Source organism: Pavona decussata, unplaced genomic scaffold (assembly GCF_977016875.1).
Source record: "Pavona decussata unplaced genomic scaffold, jaPavDecu1.1 SCAFFOLD_208, whole genome shotgun sequence".
NCBI lineage: Eukaryota > Metazoa > Cnidaria > Anthozoa > Scleractinia > Agariciidae > Pavona > Pavona decussata.
In genome coordinates this window covers 169379-189072 of record NW_028145613.1, presented here as the reverse complement: position 1 = coordinate 189072, position 19694 = coordinate 169379, and the positions used below count along the sequence as shown (strand labels likewise).

General features: G+C 38.8%; 2 protein-coding genes across 3 annotated transcripts; one reads left to right on the top strand and one right to left on the bottom strand.

Moving 5' to 3' along the window:
• Nucleotides 1-442: 442 nt before the first annotated feature.
• Nucleotides 443-6640, top strand: LOC146460674 (calumenin-A-like). Its single transcript, XM_085087876.1, has 7 exons — nt 443-737; nt 1817-2016; nt 2612-2778; nt 4042-4102; nt 4677-4765; nt 5296-5385; nt 6290-6640. Exons 1-7 carry the CDS (start codon nt 544-546, stop codon nt 6386-6388), a joined length of 900 nt encoding a protein of 299 aa, XP_084944002.1. The 5' UTR covers nt 443-543; the 3' UTR covers nt 6389-6640.
• A 3200-nt stretch (nt 6641-9840) lies between these two features.
• On the bottom strand, nt 9841-17798 carry LOC146460673 (potassium voltage-gated channel protein Shaw-like). Of its 2 annotated transcripts, XR_014857572.1 has the most exons (4): nt 16519-17798; nt 11647-12664; nt 10843-10898; nt 9841-10754 (listed from the first exon to the last, which is right to left on the bottom strand). XR_014857572.1 is itself a non-coding variant. In XM_085087866.1 (3 exons), the coding sequence occupies exons 1-2, from the start codon at nt 17221-17223 to the stop codon at nt 11654-11656; spliced, it is 1716 nt and encodes a 571-aa protein (XP_084943992.1). In that variant the 5' UTR covers nt 17224-17796; the 3' UTR covers nt 9841-10898; nt 11647-11653. The 2 variants fall into 2 exon arrangements, 1 of the variants encoding a protein (XP_084943992.1); XM_085087866.1 differs by having other exon boundaries at nt 9841-10898; nt 16519-17796.
• Between the last annotated feature and the right edge of the window lie 1896 nt (nt 17799-19694).

The window sequence follows — 19694 nt, the reverse complement described above, 5'->3', positions numbered from 1 at the left end:
ATATCAGATACAAGTAATTCTTAATTTTTTTTTTTTTTCAGGAAATTATTGTAATCCTGGCTTTAAGCTTTAGTGATATCCCCCAACCCGTTTGGCTTCAGTGTGACATGTGTCATTGTCCATCGGATAGCAGCCCGAGTAACAGGCGTTTCCGTTGGGGTTTGGAGTGTTTTTCGCTGTTTGAGCACGAGAGCAATAAAAGTGGAGGATGGGGGGAGGGGAGAGGAGAGAGAGGAAACTATCTCTTCTCTCTCCTCACCCCTCCTCCGTTCTTTTCCTCTCGTCCCAATATCTGCGCGGTCAAAAAGCGAAAACCGCACAAAATCCCACGGAAACGCTTCCTACGCGGACTAATCGGACAAAGGCTCCGCCGGCTATAAAGAACGAGCAGCTCTGGAAACAAGTGTGATTAATGAACGTGGCGCACCTGTGGTCGAACCACGAGTCACAGCTGACTAAACATGGCCGCGTAAATAAACAACGCGAGAAATCGATCTCCTATTCCTTTACAAATTAACAACACCGGCTGCTAGAAATCGAAACATGAGGAGGCTGTTTAATTCATTCTTTCTGTTCGTTCTTCTCTCTTCGCTGATCGAGTGTTCTTTGGCGCATTCCCAGCACAGCTTCGATGGTCGAGCGCACAGCAGTCACGAAGACCACATAGCATTTCTTGGAGAGGAACTTGCCAAGGAGTTTGAAAAACTTTCGCCTCAGGAGTCCAGGAGACGACTCAGGTAATCAGAGACATTTTGTCTATTGAGAGATTTAGAGTGAAAAGTGTAATGTTTTTCCTTGGAATAAGCTAAAGGTGACTGAGCGGTAGTACCACAGTGTAGTACTGTCCAGTAGCATTCATTTGAATGGTCACCATTAACGATTTCGTCCGCGGCCTCAGATTAAAACCAGATTATATGATGACTCATTGTTTGCCTCCATACAACTAAATATAAGAAAGGTTTAAAAAGCTAGTGGCTTGCAACAGTGGCCAAGAAATCAAAACAAATTTCAAAGGTTCAAAATTTACTAGACTTTGACAGAATTTCCTAATTTTATGGAGAAAAGCGGCGAACAGGTATTCCGATTGAGAAACTAAACTAGAAAATTTTACATTTCTAACGAGAGAAGTCATTTTTGTTTTGATTCATAGATTGTAAGCAAAGTGTATCTTTGATAACTTCGATTACATTCAGTGTAAATTTTATAACGTGTCTTCCCTATTATTTCAAATAGAATTGTAAATCGCGGCAATTACCCTTCGGATTTATACGAGAGACTAGTTTCGACAAACAGCGGTTGAAGTAATTCAGTATTATATGTATTTCTCTCAGTATTGTAAAACAAGAAAAAAACACCAACTAATAATTTAAAATTTCTTCGCTTGAAGTGTAATAAACTCAAACAAAGTACAGTGCACCGGGATGTTTTGCATTTTCGATCATCTACACGATAAAATTCTAGGGGAAAATGAAATGCTATGCTCATTAATGCAAAATGAACATTTCCGTTAACAAATAAGCAGCTAAGTAAATACTTCAATAAATTAATGCAGCTTTCAAAGTTCGCTCGCTAGTGGTCCAGTGTCTCTTTCATCAGCCGTGTCGGACCTCCAATACGTCACCAGTTACGCGTAATTGCGGGTCTTGATCTGATTGGCTGATATTTGACAGGTAGCGTTTACAATAAAGCCTGTTTGTGTTTGTGATATGCCACTGCGAGTGAACAAAATCCTTGACAAAAGATACATACATAAGCTTTTATTTACATCTTGGCTAAAAAAAAACTGTTGCATACTGTTATCTTATGATTTCACCAGGATGTTGGTACCGCGCATTGACATCAACAAGGACGGCTTCGTGGAAGAGGCCGAGCTGGAGATCTGGATCCGACACAAGTTGCAGAAGTGGACTGTGCACGAGGATGTTGACGCCATATTTAGAGACAAAGACATGAATGGCAATGACAAGGTCTCGTGGAAAGAGTACATGACCAGAACCTTTGGATTCACAGAGGAAGGTGCGTACAATAAAAAACAAGTTCACGAGCAGGATAAAGTGTCGATTTGGGTTATTTTAAAAATTCAAAAATTCTTAGGGCAACCTCAAAGGCCAGGATACCCTGGGTACCAGAGATTTTTTTCTGGCGTGTCGGGAGGACTCAAGATCGTTCGGAGGCTGATCGTCGTCGCAACTAAAGGCCGACACCTCAAGCCGACACTACGAATCATAAAAAAGAAAAGCCTCTGGTACCCATGGGTAGGCCAACATAACACAATCGATTTTTTTCCATGCAGTGAAAAGGTTTCTATCTAATACGGCTCGGAGTTTTGTTTTGTTCTGTTGTTTGTCTTTTTTTTAACTTATTTGATACGATTTCTATGCACACTTTCATCGTGAGCTTATGACAAAACTCGCTCGTGAGCAAGTGAGCTTATTTCGTTGTGAGCGTATTACAAAACTCCCTCGTTCGTTGCCCTCATCTTCCCTCTATCTAACACTAGTCAACTGTAAATAAAACCGTACGCAACGCAGTTATCATTTTAAAGTAATTTCTGTGTTTAGCCCGAAAGAACAGTGAAATAAAAAATGGTTCACGTTACTCTGTTTCACAGATATGCACAACAAATGGGAAAGATCAAATCTAGAGACGTATGTGCTGTTTGATAAGAAAAAATGGCGATACAGTGATCAAGACAAGGATGGGATGCTGAACAGGCAGGAATATGAGTACTTTCATCACCCCAAGGAGCATGAAATTATGCTGCCCTATGTTGCTGTGGTAGGTGAACAAGTTTCAATTGTTTGACTTGTTTTAAACCAGTTACGTTGATGCTATATCTGAATCTACGGGCAAGGGCTTTACTGCGCCCGCGACTGAAAATCTTGCCACTCACTGTTGAACTGGATAACCACGAAGATGGCTTCGCAAAAGATGTTAAAATCCGTGCCCTCTTTTGTCGGTTAGTGCGCATATGTTCTGCACATCACGGAATGGTCAGAGAAACTCGGGTTTTATAAGAAAGAGGCCCCCTAATACAAAGATATTTTTGAAAAAGCTTTGCAAGGAAAGCAGATCTGCGCAAGTAGGGCTATGGAAATAAAATATAGGGGTAATCATGCATTTTTCAAAGATAATTAAGATTCAATCTGGAAAAAGCTGGCGTTGTTGTTATGTATTTTAAAGCTTTTCGGAATTGTCTTTACATTTGTCTTTTGAATTACTTAGGTATGTGATCCGCATATGGTTATTTATTCTACTAGCTTTTTATACTCTTATTTCCTATTGTTTGTATGTACATTTGGCGCTCTCACTTTGGCAACTTGATTATTCAAAAACGTTCGCAGTTGTATATATATGGGACGTATATATATGGACGTGCTAAGTTATCCTCACTGAAGTTGAAAATGACCGTTGAAAGGTCATAGTTAAACCTTTTTAGAATTATTGTGGCTTAATTATTTCTGAAGAATGTGTGGTTATCTCAAATTTTCCCTTTGGATTCCAGTAGCCCTTAATAGGATCTCCTTTTCCTGCATAGTTATAAACCACGTAAAAGTACCTTTGTATTGGTAGGCACCGTCCTTAATTAAGGTCGCGTTGGAAACTATTTTGCACGCAGCATGGTATCATGGATTGTTAAAAATAAACAGCAATTATCATTCAAAACATTGTAACACTGCCGAAATATGGTCATAGTGCACAGAATATTCATCGTCCGTAGTCAAGAGATTTCCTGCGATATACGTAATTTCGTGTGTCGGGGAGAAAAATGGCAAAGTAAAGATCGTCTGCTGCTTTTCTGCAATAAAACTGTGCTTTTTTATCAATATGTTGAACAATAAAACAAACAGGCGATATTCCGTGCGATTTCGCAGGATAATTGTTGAACTGATCAACCATGCAAAAGTGAAAGCACCGAACAGGGTGGCACTTTCCTGTTATGTACTTTTCATCATCCAATAATTTTCAAACGAAATTGGTTTTTTTCTGCAATGAAAGAACCACAATATAACAATTCAGTTTTATTGTTTTTATTTCTAGGAACTGATGGACAGATATGACAAAGACCAAGATGGACGACTGTCCCTCAACGAATATTTACGTAAGTAAATGTATTCCTCGCGAGACTACACAGATCAATGGCGTCTGGGGGGAAACTGGTCAAACAGCGTTTAATTTAGCTGCAGAGTTTTGTGTTTCCTAGTTTGACTGTATAAGAACAGGTACAAGACGGATTATACCTTCAAATAAACGGAAACTTTCAAGGTGCCTATGTTCAACTACACAGTTTTTCTTGGAAGTTGTCTTGTTTTTTACCTTTAAATTCTGTACAAGTTGCAGCACAGAAAATTGCCTAGCATAACATGCCTTGAAATGACGATACCTCGCAACGTTTTCTTTCGATATGCGTTGCATGATGTATAAATCGATTTCGCAATATTGAATGCAACAATTTTTCGTGCAACTTGCATCCAGCGCAAACTGTATTAATAAAAATATTAATAAAAAATATTGCCTACTAGGCTTCATTGAGGCATAATCCGTCTTTGGACTGCGAGAAACATAATACTGAACGAGTGTTACTGTTCAATTTCCCAAGTTCGTCAGTTCTCAGTAATTTTCTGCAATTCATGACCTTCTCTTCATCATGACGTTCCGGCTCTGTTATCTTGCAGGGTTCATCGACATGCCAGCTTTTGATTCTTTGAATATCATGGAATTCAACGAGAAATATGACGTAGACCACGATGGGTTTCTAAATCTGGTGAGCATAGTAATAGTACCTCATAGAACCTCATTAAAAACTAATCATGGTGCTTACAGGGTTTTAATTTAAAAGAGGACGAACAATGCCCGCGAGATAATAAAATATCTTAAAATATTGAGTAGTAACAATCGAATAATGAACTTTTCATGAAAAAGCGTTTCCAAAAGCATTACCAATTAACATCAACTTATTTATAGTATGGACATTACGATAGCAACGCATTGGGGTCGGAAAAAATGTTGAAGATACAGCTTTGTTGCAATACTTCAGTGTAATGAAGCTTTGGCGGGAAACACCTGGACTCTGATAATCACATGGTACTGATTATGGCGGGAAAAAGATATGCATACGACCATGCATGTTACTTCAGTGCCACCAATGTTTTTCTTTTCGCTTCATCTTGTGCACCGAAATTCTATTTTATCTCGAGTGTCACATAAGATGATTACATGCTATCACTTCCTTTTACGACATAGTCATAACTTGTTCGGAATCGTTTAAAACTTCGTTGTCCTTTGTTGCTTCAGAAAGAAGTAGAGGAGTGGCGAAGACCTAGCAACTTTAACAAGGCGCTCGGAGAAGCACAGCACTTGATTGAAAGCGCTGATATGAACAAGGTACAAATATATGCTATTTGACGTATCAGCTACAAAACGAGGCCGAGGTTTCTTTGAGTGAAGTGTCAAACGAGGCTAATATTTATTTTAAGAACATTAATTAAAGTTTCCGCGAGTAGCTATCAACCTATATACTGTTTTGGACTTGTATATGCTTCGATACATAGTACACAACTCGCAGGAAATCTGAGGATTTTATTCTTGTACCTCAGCGTAACGTCAAACTAGCGGGAAATAATACAATAATTAGTATAAAGTAACGTCTCTGATATTATTGGTCCTCGATTGAAATTGTACTTACAATTTTGTGTATCCTTTCCCTTTGTGTTCATGAACTTGTTGTTTCTTGGTCTTTACTTGATTTTGCCGATTGTTGTCTATCTGACTACTTGTGCTTATGGGCGTCATTTTTTGAAACCGCGCAGGTTTTTACCTTTTAGGGATTAATTGAGTCCCAGTCCTAATCCGGCATAGGTGTAAAATATGTAGTCTCTTGTCCGAGACACTAATGTTTCATTCAATAGACAATATACGGCTAAAGCAACCACGGCAAAAATGTAAATTCATGCGCGCACATTGTACAATTTGAGAAAGAGGATGAAATGTTCGCCGCCGTGTGCACACAATCCTCACAAAAGTTTCAATTTGGTTATTTTATTGTTGGGCAAGGACATAAAAAGAGATGTACCAAACGTATAACGCGTTCGTGTTGCGTTGCCGTCATCGTTGCTATGGTTACCTAATGACATTTTATTGAGCTCGCCAATCATATTTGCTTTTTTTCCATAAACTACGGAGAACTATCGGCAATACTAAAAACTAATATAAACAATAAGAATGATGAGTGGCATTATACATAACATCGTTTTTGTTTTTGTTTGTTTTGTTTTTTTTTCTTATCCAGGATGGAAAACTGACGGCAGACGAGTTCGTGACAAGTCACGAGTTTTTCGCCGGAAGTATGGCGACTGAGTTTGGAAAATCCTTCCATGATGAATTTTGACCAAGCAGACTCACGTGACGTGTAAACCAGAAAAAAAACCAAGACAGCGAAAATATTAACTTAAACATGAAGTTTTAATTGGATCTAGTCTTTTCATGCCAACACATAAATAATCCTTATTACTATTAGTGTATTCTTTGGAGGACGTTAGGTTTTGTTTGCCTCTAGGAGAGGATTTAAGGCTACGTTTTGTAACAGTGATTAGTTGTTAGAAACTCTTAACAGTGTAAATAAAAACACTTGTTTGTCAGCAAACACGGTCGCTTCAGCTGATTTCATTTTACGTACAGCCTGTGTTCACATTGTTGAGCTAGGCTTTTCAAGGTCCAGTAAACGTCAAAACCAAAGCCAATACTAATATAAATAATTAAAGACCTTAATTTCGTACAACGATCGAGCGAATTCGTAATCCAGTCATATGCAAACTAGGCTTGGAAATAAACTGAAAAAAATGAAATGGCCACCCATTTCTAGAAACTTCCATCCATTCCTTGACCCACTCCCCTCGGTTTCCACTCACTATTTTCCTGCGCAAATCATCTGTTATGTTTTTCTTCACTTGCCACTCATCGTTGTCCATTCAGTGCTAGCGAGGTACGTAGTAGCCACACGGCATTGCGCTTTCTTGCACCCAGTACAATAGACTATTTTCGAGTTCCTTTTAACCCCATTATGAAGCGAGGCTTTGTGCATAGTTTTTATTATGAAAATGGGTTTTCATTCCGGCGAATCAAACTAACTCCCCACTCCGACCCCACTTAGCCAGAAACTAAAGGGAGACTGGAATGAATGAGGGACTATGAGATCCTTTGGGTAGACGGATGGAAATAACGCCGATAAAATAAGCACATGCAATTCTCGGCTGTCAGATATATAGCAAATACCTCTTTTAGATGACAACTTTTCAACAATTTAGCTATGTGAGCGTATTTTAATGGTAAATAACTTAGATATAGGTACTTTTTACTCAAATATTGTAACATGAGATATGTATTTTTTATCTTGTGAGGAAATAATAATAATAATAATTATTATTATTATTATTATTATTATTATCATTATTATTATTATTATTATTATTATTATTATTATTATTATTATTATTATTATTGCTACGCTATCCCGAGAAAATGCCTAAAATGCACTTAATCGTCGGCGCCATGTCCGCCATGTCCAAACGATCCCACAGTCCTTTACCCTTACCAATCTTCTCACAGTTTCTGGAGTGGGGAATTTCCACGTGAAAAGCTTTGCACTTAGCCTCGCTTTCGCAATGAGGCTCAAAGCAACTCGGAAATGGCCTATTGAGAGGTGGCATTCTCTACTAGGCTGTTCTTCTCAGCTAGGCTGTTGGTTTGACTTGCGAATACATAAACAAACTCGATGAAAAGTTAGAAGAACGAATTGAAAAATAATCGTTACAATTTTTATTGAACTCGATTTCTCTGATGAGCGTGTAACAGCAACGACCCAGACACTGTTGCTAATGAGTGTAAACGTTTTATTTATTATATTGGTCGCTTGAGACTTTTTCTTTTGCGCCAAATGGCACAAATCAACTCCAGTCCACCCCCTCCCCCCAAACAAAAACATCCAATAGGACTGCACTTTGCTAAGCTCTATTTTCATTGGACACAGATAACTTGCAGCTCCATCCATTGTTTTGTTGTTGCTTCTTTTGTCCTTCTTTTGTCTTTCACCCTCCTCTCCCTCACTTTTCAAGCCATATAGACCTTTTTCCGTTAGTTTCTGTAAATTTCTCAAATAAAATGGGTTAGGTGCACGAAAATGTAGTCACATAAATTTTAAAAACCAAACTATTTTGGATTTTGGGAAAAGCTGAGGTTTTAAATCTTAGCCTATTGTAGAGAAAATATCTAAAGTGGCATTAATCGGAAGATTAATTCTAGGATAATCCGGGGGAGTTTGCATATAATGCGCATCTGCTAATACTCTCATCATCTCTGGCTCAAATAGTGCTTTTTGTGTTGGTCTCGTCTTAATAAAAAAAAATCGCCAAGAGAGAAATAAGAATCAGAATAGTACTCATCTTTTGAGAGTGATTTATTCAAACTTACGAGTAACGTCATCTAAACAACTAAAAAAACACGTAACATTGCTTAGATTGTTTGTCTATCTAACTAAGAAAATATATTGGAATAACAATACTGTTCTATTTACACTATTTACAATGTACAATATACAAACTCTGATGAACTCAGCATACGTATTTTACGATTGAATGTGAGCACATCCGGCATAATATTATTTCATGTTTTATAAACATTATTTGCAAGATTTTGCCATCCAACCAAAGAGTTGTCAAACTGCTTCGTGCATGTTAGGGGAGCATGCGTAATTAGACCGGCAAACATGGCGGCAAGGACACAATTTGTATGAGAAATCTCACGGCAACAAATAATTGGTCATCGGATTTGCTGTATAAAGAACACATTGCCTGTGAAATTTAACGTTGTGGTATAGCTATGCAAAGATGCCATTGATAAACACAAAGGCAGTTATCATCTTGGAACGTGACTGTAATCTGATTTCTTATCCTCGCACATTAACTCTAATTTTTTATCGTACCACCGTTGCAAAATTAAAGAATAAAAAAAGATGAGAATCAGATTACAGTTGGTTCAAGGATGTCTGCGTCCACAAAACTATTTTATATGTATCTTTGCACACCTGTCTTGAATGTCAAAAGGACTATTTCTTCAAGTTAGAATTGCTACACGAACAGTGATACAAATTTTGCATTTACCGCCATATTTGCCTTATTACCCATAATCCCCTAACAAACGCGAAGAGCTGCATGCCAGTGCAAAAACAACACACTGGAAATTCATTGACTCCTTGTATTTCGTGTTGACAAACCTGCAAAGCGAAAGGATAAAAAGATACGTTCACTGTGAAAAAAATTGATCGACGTTTTCAGTACGTTCATCATTTTTGTAATGTCAGCTTTAATAGTCGACTGAAAAAAAAAAATAACCTTTTGTTTAAACAAGTTTTCATGATGTTTGAAATCAACGACGGTGGTTCTATTTATAAGTAGTATTTAAAAGCCTTGTTGCTAAGCAACGTAACTGACCATGAATAGGCAGTTGTGGACTCAGACGAAAGGAAACCATGTTTCTTGCTTTGTCAACGGCCAAGCTACCTAGAACATTGTGACATAAAAGTCAACTGTTTTCACTGGCAGTTTCGAACCTAATACTTCTACTTTAGTTTGAAGAATTTCCTCCAGATTTCCTGACTACGACTAATTGTAGTCCAATAACGAATGTTTGGTTTATCAACAGAGTTGATAACTAAAGGTATGTTAACCACCGAAAAGAGATTCGAGTGCTGAGGTTTCGAGCGTTCGCCCTTCGTCAGGGCGAATCGAATTGGATTCGCTTTGACCAAGGGCTAACGCTAGAAACGTCAGCACTCGAATCTCTCTTTACGGTCGCCAATTTACCTTTAGTTATCAACTCTGTTGATAAACCAAACATTCGTTTCTACTCCCTACCGACACAGCACCACAGTTTCTTTAGAAACTAGCCCCGTTATCCATTTTGTAGTCCAATAGCATTTGATTAGTTAATTTTCTTTAGTTAACGACTAACACTACACGTTTAAAATTATCTTTATCTTCTCTAACTTTTCTAAAAAATTAATGACGAATCTCAGATTTATTTTGCGAGTAGAGGTTCCTTGGTCGCTCTACTTGCTTGGCAGGTAAATAAGTAACGTTAAACATTGTTGAAAGTTCTAAAGTGGAACCAAATATCAAATTTATTTTGCAAAAACTAGAAAAAGACAGTATCGCTAGAAAGCGCTACCCAGTAGCCTTTTATTTTCAAAAGACTATCTTTTACTGAGGAATTCAGTTTCAGTTTCTTAAAAGTTAGAACCAGTGTCAACCGTTGACTTTGAGAATGAACAGAATAAAACTTTGTCGCTAAGGCGAATTGGTGGGAGAGACTCTCCGATTTACACTCCGAAAATAAATTTGAAATAAAATAAATGGATTGATTAATAAATTCCACAAGGTAATCTTCGTCAATTTGTACATCTCAGAATATAATTTTGTTCGACGCTACTCGTGTACGGATAAATTTATCTCATGATTGTAACACATTTCGCCCGCGAAAAAAAGAAAACGATTCTGTGAAGATCTCTTTTGAATATTTCAAAATAAATAAAATGAGAGTTAATTTAAAATACTTTTTTGCCTGACTGGCTATGCTCGTCATGGCCGCTGTTCAACAGGTGTGGCGGCTCCACCGCTTATTCCGGTTACTCTTCAGCTCTCCTTCTTGGGAATTGATTCGGTCAAGAGATAGTCTTACTACTCATTGTACTCAGGAAGGACCTCCTGGGGGAGATATTCTGCTAATTAAAGCTGGACATCTTGTTTCGGTCAAGAGACAGTCTTACTACTCATTGTACTCAGGAAGGACCTGCTGGGGGATTCTGTCCTAATTAAAGCTGGACATCTCAGTTCAGTGAGTCTGCCCTGTTGAGAAACAAGCAAACAAAATTAGTTTTGCGTGCTATAGTGATGTAACTTGGCCAAGCTGTCTTACCATCTATATTGATGGTCTTTACAAGAGCCGAGAAGTCGAAGTTGCTGTGACACAGGATTTACATCTATCTTAAATCTCTACCCACAGCACAACCAGACGTACAACTTTGTTATCTGGTGAAGACCAGCAATCGAACTAATTACTGAGATTTTCACAGACTGTCAGCATAGTTAATAAAAGGCAATGGTTATGAAACCTGACAAACTTCTTTGTTATATGTTTTTGTTAGCATTTTTTGCCTTGATCGTGCACAAACCACAAAAGATTTTAAAAGTGTTAGAGCAACGAACCAATAGAAATGTTCCTGTTAAGATAATCAACTGTAGTGTGAACGCTAAAACAAAGGATTGTGCACGGTCGCGGCCCTTCCAGCATAAATAGGCCATTTTACAGTCGTGTCCCTACTGATACAAACCTCACTGCTTTTCAGATGTAAATGCAAACTAGTTAGCACAAGAACAGTTTGATCTACCTATGAAAAGAAGTGAGGTTTGTATCAAAACAAGGTCAACCCTAGCCTCGCTTCAAATCCAAGGCCAGGACACTAAGCAGACAACTGTAAAATGGGCTATTGCAGCACAATTGTTTATATGTTAAGGTTTCATAACCAGTCCCCCAATTAACTATGCTGTCACTTGTAAACTTTCCTAGGAAATTAAACAAGATTCTACAAAATACCTCCGGCTCATTCAACCTCCGGAAGCGTAGGTACTGTAGGCCGCATGGAGAGACGTTTCTGCATGGCATAGCTTGGCCTGTTATTGGTCACGTCTCCGTTGGTGCTTGTCGTTGTGTTATTAAACAGATGGCTATCCCTTCTAACGGGCCGTCTGGGCTTGATTTCATTAAGTTCATCTGTTATGAGAAGGCTACATTTTCTCCCGCCGTTAGCGGTAGAATTTTCGCCGCAACCACTGTCGGAACTTCCGTTTGAGTCCCCGCTCATCCCGTTCTCTACCATCGCTGGCGCTTTCAAAGCGTTCGATGCATTTACGAGAAGTCTCCGACGCTTTTTCGGTAGCTTAAGCCTCGCTTGAGCGTGGGAATAGTATAGCGAAAAGTTATTCACAATAACCGGAACCGGAAGTGCTATCGTTAACACGCCACAAACAGCACAAATGCTTCCGATGAACTTGCCCATGGTAGTAGTGGGCGCCATGTCACCGTATCCCACAGTTGTCATGGTAACAACAGCCCACCAGAAGCAGTTGGGAATGTCTTTGAATTTTGTGTCTTTAGCGTCTTTTTCCCAGTAATAAATCAAACTGGCAAATAACACGACCCCAATCAGTAGAAACGAGATCAGCAGGAGAAGTTCGCGTACGCTCGCACGTAACGTGTGTCCTAGAATTTGGAGTCCTGATGAGTGGCGCGAGAGTTTGAAAATCCGGAAAATCCTGATTAACCTGATAATGTTCAAGATCTCGACATCTGATTCTGATGGATAGCCCAGGCTGATATAAAAAGGTACTATCGCCAGGAAATCAATCCAGTTCATCACTTTTTTGAAAAAGGCCAATTTTTGTGGACAGAAGATGAAGCGAACCATTAGTTCTAGCGTGAACCAAGCAACGCATATTCCCTCGAGAATTGCAAGCGCGAGCTTTGGTTTTCCTTGTTGAAAAAAAGGCAAGGACTCGAGACAAAACAAGATCACTGAGATGACGATCAGCGTTAGAGTTGTGTAGGCGATTACCTGAGAAGAAAAACGAAGCGTCGTGTCACATTAGAAACTGGTTAACATGAAGTTTTCCTTATTTATTTAACATTAGGGAACTTAAGCAACTACGACGGCAACGCCAACGGAACCTTCATTTGTGCTACTTCGCCATTACTTCAACTCGTTCAACTTTTACTGAAGCGGCGAACTACCCAGGAACTCAATTGGTGGGAGTAGCGTTCGAGTTAATAAAGAGAATGAAAAATAAGATTCACCGTCTTGCGCTTACGTTCTCCACAATACCTAGAATTTCATCTTGGACCTTTTACGTCGTTGTTTTGCAGAGGAAGGCAAAGAAATGTGCAAAACATAAAACGCACGTGCAGGGCGATTGTTTTCCCTCATTAAACCTATTGTTTTGAGGCGTTGTCGTTTCCGTCGCTGTAGTCGTTGCTTAAGTTCCGTAAATAGCAAAGGGGTCGGTTTCTTTTTCGATAACGTTCTTTTAAGAGTGTAACATCCAGGGACAATTATAACAGAAACCCTGGAGCGGTTTTCAAATGAGCGTCACGACGTGAAACCAAAAGCAAAGTAATTGCTATGGCCAATCACGAGAGACACAAACACCTCAATGCACCAATCAGAACTCGAAGCACGGACATCCATACAACCGGTGCCAAGTGCGGGAAACGTGTGCGAGCAAGTCACGAGTGGTTTTGGTTTGCTTCTCATTGGTTGGGAAAGTAGCGCGTGATTCGGTAACCAGTCACAGAGCGTGATAAAGCGAAACCAAAACAAACGCGAATTATTTAGGGAGCAGTGAGAATAGTAGCTGTCAATTAAACTTGTCAAACCTACGACCAGGCATTATTTTCGCTTCCATTGATGTTTATTTAACCCATTTTTTGCGGGAAAACGCTTAGAGAGCACTAAACCGAAAAAGAAATCGACGTGTCAGAAAATATCAAACGATACGAATATCAACTGAACAGGAAAGACCGAAATGAGCTGGAAGGTGTGACCCATTGACGAGCTTTCGACGAGCATTGCATGGTCATGAAGCCTCAACTCAATTTTCATTCTTTTTTGTGTGTCAGTTATTATCCGCGTGCATGAAACTGTTGCTGATCCAGATCGTTTTAGTATCACCGAGTCTCATTATAGTTCACTTTATATCGTATCTACATACCTAAATCTTTAACTGCTTCAAATCATGGCTATTTTTTTAAAATCTGAACCTTGATGTGAATCGCAGAAAAATTTGCTCGGTCTATTAATTTCACTGATCGGTTTTAATTTGGTAATTGTTGTCAAGAATTTTGATCTAAATTAATGTTTCGTTCTATCAACAGAGTTGATAAGGTACTGATTTGGCCGTCGTAAAGAGTTTGGAGGGCTGACGTTATGAGCTTTTGCCCTACGTCAGAGGACCAAACGTCAGGATACGCCGTGACCATACATACATACATACATACATCAAATTACGTTATCAACTCTGTTTATAAAACCAAACATTCGTTTTTACTCCCCACCGACGCAGCACCAAAGTTTCTGTAGAAACTAAACCCGTTATCCATTTAATCTAAATGAAGTTTTCTTGTTTAGGCCAAAGATTGGCTTACATTTTAATGTTATCACCAATGGCGACATCCCAAGATCGTTTTGTTTATCTATAATTTACAGGAAAAGATAACATAAGAGCTATAAGAAGTAGTTAGAGATGTACTTGAAAAAAATATACCAATGTATATTGCATAAAACTGATGTATTTTTCTGTATTCGTTTATTCGTTATATTTAACAAACCCAACCAGTATTGCCTCGAATTTTTATCGCAAGATGACCAATTTATTCCCGTTTATTTTGTTTTCACGAGCATTGCATGATCGTGAAGCCTCAACTCAATTTTCATTCTTCCTTTGTCAAGTTATTATCTGCATGAAACTGCTGCTGGCCCGGTTCGTTTTGGTTAAAAAAAAAAATGGCGATTTTTTTATGAATCCCAGAAAAATTTGTACGATCTATTTCACTGATCTGATTTGGTAACTGTTGTCAAGAATTTTAAATTTTGTCGATCTTGTAATCGTCTAACCGAAAATATTAATTTGTTACATCCAAACTTTAATGTGAGTGTAAGCAAAAAAACGTGAACGTTCGTCTTTCTCGTGCTTTGGAAAATGTTAGAAAAACTAACTCCAACAAGTTAGAAAGACGGCTGCCATTTTTATGACTGTGCGCTTTTGTTGTCGGTTTTACTGCATGGAAAAAAACGTCAAAATATTTTGTATGTTTTCCTGCTGGATAAGTTTGGTAAATGTCTTAAAGACATGGACGCCATACTGAGCATTTACGAGACATTTCCTTGGAAACAACGTTATTTTTTAACATGTTTTGTTCCGTCGCTTAACATGGAAGCCTTGCCAGAGCTGCTCACAAATATTTTGAGCCAAAAATGCGCCTTAGCCCACTTGCGAGCTTGAAATTTTTCAAACACATGGTCCAACGTATTAAAACATGAAGGACTGCAACCTTTCAGTATGCAAATTCACAAGCTGTGTTGGTTTAAAATAAAAGTGGAATTTTCTGGCTTTTTTCCCCCCTTCTTTTTCCTGTTATAATAAAACAGTATACATGCTGTGAATCCACATAATCAAAATCATTTTCCATTTTTCCCAAGCCATGAATTGGCCAAATTTCAGGGAATCATATCTTATCCTCCGCTTTGGTTAAACTAGCGACATTTATAAATCGCCCAATTACAGTATATTTGGGCTATTAAATCGAGTACACTATAATTTTCAGGATTGAAAGAGTTCACGGCTCGCCAGGAACCATATCAATCAGTCGTTGAGGTAGTGAATCTCATAAATATTTTATTTCTTATCTGCGGGTTAGGTTTACTAAGTCAGTAGCACTAATATAATTTCAATCTAAATTTCAACCTCAAAAGCCTTTGAAAAGGTTTCATATCACGAATACAAATTCTCTTCGGTTGGAACGTGATCAATAAGCGAGCCAAAGACCTTTTAAATGGTTTTAATTTTAAAAAGGATAGATTGCGCTATCACACAACCCACGACATTAATTCACATATGAATTTTAATTTCTCTTTCTTGAAAAGGTCAACACTTTTTCGACCCTTTTTTCTCGCAAAACCACAAAAAGTAACTTCTTAAAGGATAAATCGACGCCTTTCGTCGAATACAATGAACTTATCCTTTAGCTTTTCGTCTTTTTACACCGCAATTTGTTCATCGCGTATTTTATACATCTACGTGCCCGGCTCCACGGGGAAGAACGTAAACATCCAAACAGCTTCGAGCAAAATATATTACTTGACGCGGCCGATAAAATCACCTCGGAAGCGTGCAAATTTATTAAAATTCGAAACACTGCTTTTACGTTTTCTCGCCTTTTTTTCTTTTTCCATTTTTTCTTATTTGGGGATATTAACACTGAAAAAAAAGCCAACCTGTAACGGAAATGTTGCTGTAAGTACTTGAATCTACGACTTGAATGTTAAAATGTATTATCGTCGGTTCAATTTTTATGTGTAAGGCTCGCTTCGGGCACGTATAAGGTTTTTAATATGACCTTCCTTTTGAAGGCGTGTTGCTGTTTATTGCGACAATTACGAACAACTCTTAAAAACTTCGCATTTATTTGCAGGCTTCAACACAACTTAGGTTTTCTCTCATCGACATGAAAAGTGCCGTTTTCGTCATATCGATGGGAGAAATTTGCATTTTACACGGTTGGGAGTTTAATTGAAAGTTTCAGACCTAGGGTCTGTCAGTCGCTTTCTGCTTCATAAATGAGCTCAAATTGAAAATCTCCCCTGCTCTACCGCAGCGAAGATGGTTTATTATTTTCATTAATTTTGATACTCACCTTAGCGAGTTTCGAAGAATAAGGCTCTTCCATTAAAGTCCAAATTCGTGGCTGGTATTTTTGCCACCAGGTTGTGTCAGGCTCTGTTTCGGCGGCAAAAGCAAAGCCATACCTTCCAAAATCAGGCTCCTCGTCATCGAAATCATTTTCAAATTCAACTCCTTCAAAAGCGGCCAATGTCTCTTGCGCGTCCCGATGTTGCCGATAAGTTAGCCAGCAACATGATTCCACTTGCTGATCATCAATGCCCCAAAAATTCAATTCGTCTTCAAATAAAGGTCCACAAACGTCCAACGGACAGTGTAGATTGCCCGTACGATAGTAGTTCAAAACGTTGGCGAAAACGCCTGGATGCCGATCGAAAAAATACTCGCCTAAATCGGCGTCATAATCCACAGAGCCTGCCGAAGCGTCCGCAAGCCAGGATAATCGAGTGTCGGGGATATTTTTTAGAGTACTGCGATAAGTTTCATGTCTGATCCCGCCGACGTTGATGGAAACCCGATCCTTTCGTTTTGAAGTTTGCGGCGGTGAAGAGGAAGCTTGGCTTATTTGCTTGTGCAGTTCGCAATCCTGATCGTTCGAACTGCCTGGTGATTCAACATCTTGCATGTTCGGGTCCACCTCTTCTTTGTGCCTCGTCTTGTCTTCTTCCCTTATGCTAACAACTTCCTTGCCTGCGACAGTTTTGTTCGACTCGCTCATTTTCAGAGGCAATCCCTCGCCAACTCTGGGTGATTATTTCACCCCAAACACGGCCACAAATCGCATAAAAAAATATTGTAACAGTCCACGTTGGTAGGTTTGTGGTTTTGTGGCTATAAACTCCGACAAAAACTCGAGCGGAGAAAATCGTAAAATTCGCTGTAGACAGGTGTACGGTATCCTTCACGCTTAGTCAACAAGACACAAGCAATTGAACATATGCTTTTTTCCAAGTTGGTTTTCTCGAATCATCCCTGTTTTATGTGATAAGAACCACTCTTCGGTGATTTAATCCATCTGTGGTTACGTGAACAGCATACAATGGATGAAAAAAAATTGATGTTTTTCTCGATGCAAGAAACTGAGAGCGCCTTTCTCAAAAGTCCGTCGATTTGAGCCAATGTTTGTATTCCTTATTTGCATTTGGTCGCGCGGCTCGCAAGAACCCATAATTTGCATTCGAAAGCTAAGCGATTGAGAATTTCATGCAAAAAAACTTTAACTTTTCGGAGCTGTCATTCAGGACATTGTCACCGGAATTAACAGCGCAAGCGCACTGCTCGTTCAGCTGTCGGGGATTGCAGGTGTATGGGCAAATATTGCCTAAATGTAATTTATATACACGTTTGATAGGCGTTAGACATTATCATTTCTCAGAGCCCTGAAATGAATTTACGCAATCCTCGTATGTCAGTACTATGCGGTATGCGGAATGGACGATGCAATATTCTCAAGCGGTGTAAAAAGTGAAAACCATTTGTAGATATATTAAATAAACTCATTGCGAGATTTGCGCCTTATCGAAAACTAACAAAACAATTCTGAATACAATCGCTTATCGGGTCGGGACAAGAACGACATTCCTAATTTGTTTACTTGTAAACAAGGTGCTTTACGGATTGCTAAGGAAAAGCGACTGATATGCTCTTTTTTTTAGCGTAAAGGTGTCCGGTTGAGGGAGGGAGAGAGGGTGGGTGTACAGACAATTTAAATCCTTGAGATTGGCATAACCGTTTGAATCCTCGTTTGTTTTCCAGACTAGTTAAGATGCGTGAATATCTTATCTTTCTATTCAGCAGCTTAAAATATTTTTTAGACCTTGTTATTGTGCAATAGCATAATTTTCTTGCTCCTTAAAGTCTTAAAGTAAATTAGTTTTTTCTTGAAAACAGGCAATTGGTAACGGCCGCCATCTACGTCGCTTTTAAAAACAATGAAGTACATAAAGATGTACAGTGTACAAACAAAATATAATAAAGAACGAGTACAACTGGATTGATTACAAATTGTCTGGAGATCCCTGTTCCGTTGCCAAGAAACAGAAAGCAAATACAACAATGAACAAGAGACGTGTTGTTTTAATTATTCACAGTCTTTTAACTTTTAATGTCAGCTACATATTTTTTACGAAGAATGTTCTCAAGTATTGGACCGTTCTTTTAACTTAAAAAAAAAAAAAAAAACCCAACAAATTTGATTTGAAAAGATTTTTATTTTAAGAGCGCCACCTTAAGTAAACCGATGAAACCGTAAATTGATAAAACAGTTATGTTAATGTATTTATTTAACATATAGATTCGTTATCTTTATGTCCAAACGCGTTTTACAATTCAATCATTCAATTTCGCCGTCAAATCGGACGTCAACATGAAAAGGCGCCTTAGGGCAGTTTCCGCCGTTTGTCTGAACTGCCCCGTTCAGCCCAGTCCCTCAATGTTCCTGGTTGTCTGCTCGTTTAGGCCTGAATTTTACCTTCATTCGGTGACGTCACCGAATTAACACTCGCGTGCGTCTTCCCGTTCTCAGGCTCTGCGCGGACACTGAGGACCGCTTTTCAGACTTCGCCTGGACAACAGGGTGAAAGAATTAAAAAAAGCCTACTTTACCTGCGTTTAGTTTACAAACGGGAATGCACCAATAGTGTTTCCATGGCGGCCATGTTGGATGAGTCAAACAATGAAAGATATTTGCATACAAATAAAATTTATGAAAGAAAAATTATTGTACTGTTTTACTCTTCCAATATGGCCGCCGTGAACATACTCTATGTACAGCAGTTTCTTGAATTTTTTCAAAATGGTGCATGTGTTGGGAATTAGTGAAACCCGCCCTTCCAAATGACACATGCCATTTTAAATTGACTACAGGGCTTGCTAGCGCTAAATCAGGCTTTGCTGTAATTAAAATGTAATAAAACTCAAATGATTTAACCGTGCTTTAGAGTCATTTTGAGTCAGTTTGGAAGGGATTTGCATCTTCGTAAAACCCGAGACTATCTCCCGGGTAGAATTTATAGTTAATGCTTGAAACCTCGAGACGTTACATCTTGAGACAGTACGGAAAAACACGGGCCGCGTTCGCTCTGATAAGGAAACCCCTTCCAAACCCACCTCCGACACTGAAACACAGGTAATTTGTTTCATTTTTATTTCATTTTTATAATATCGGTTCATCCAACGAAAACCTGTTGG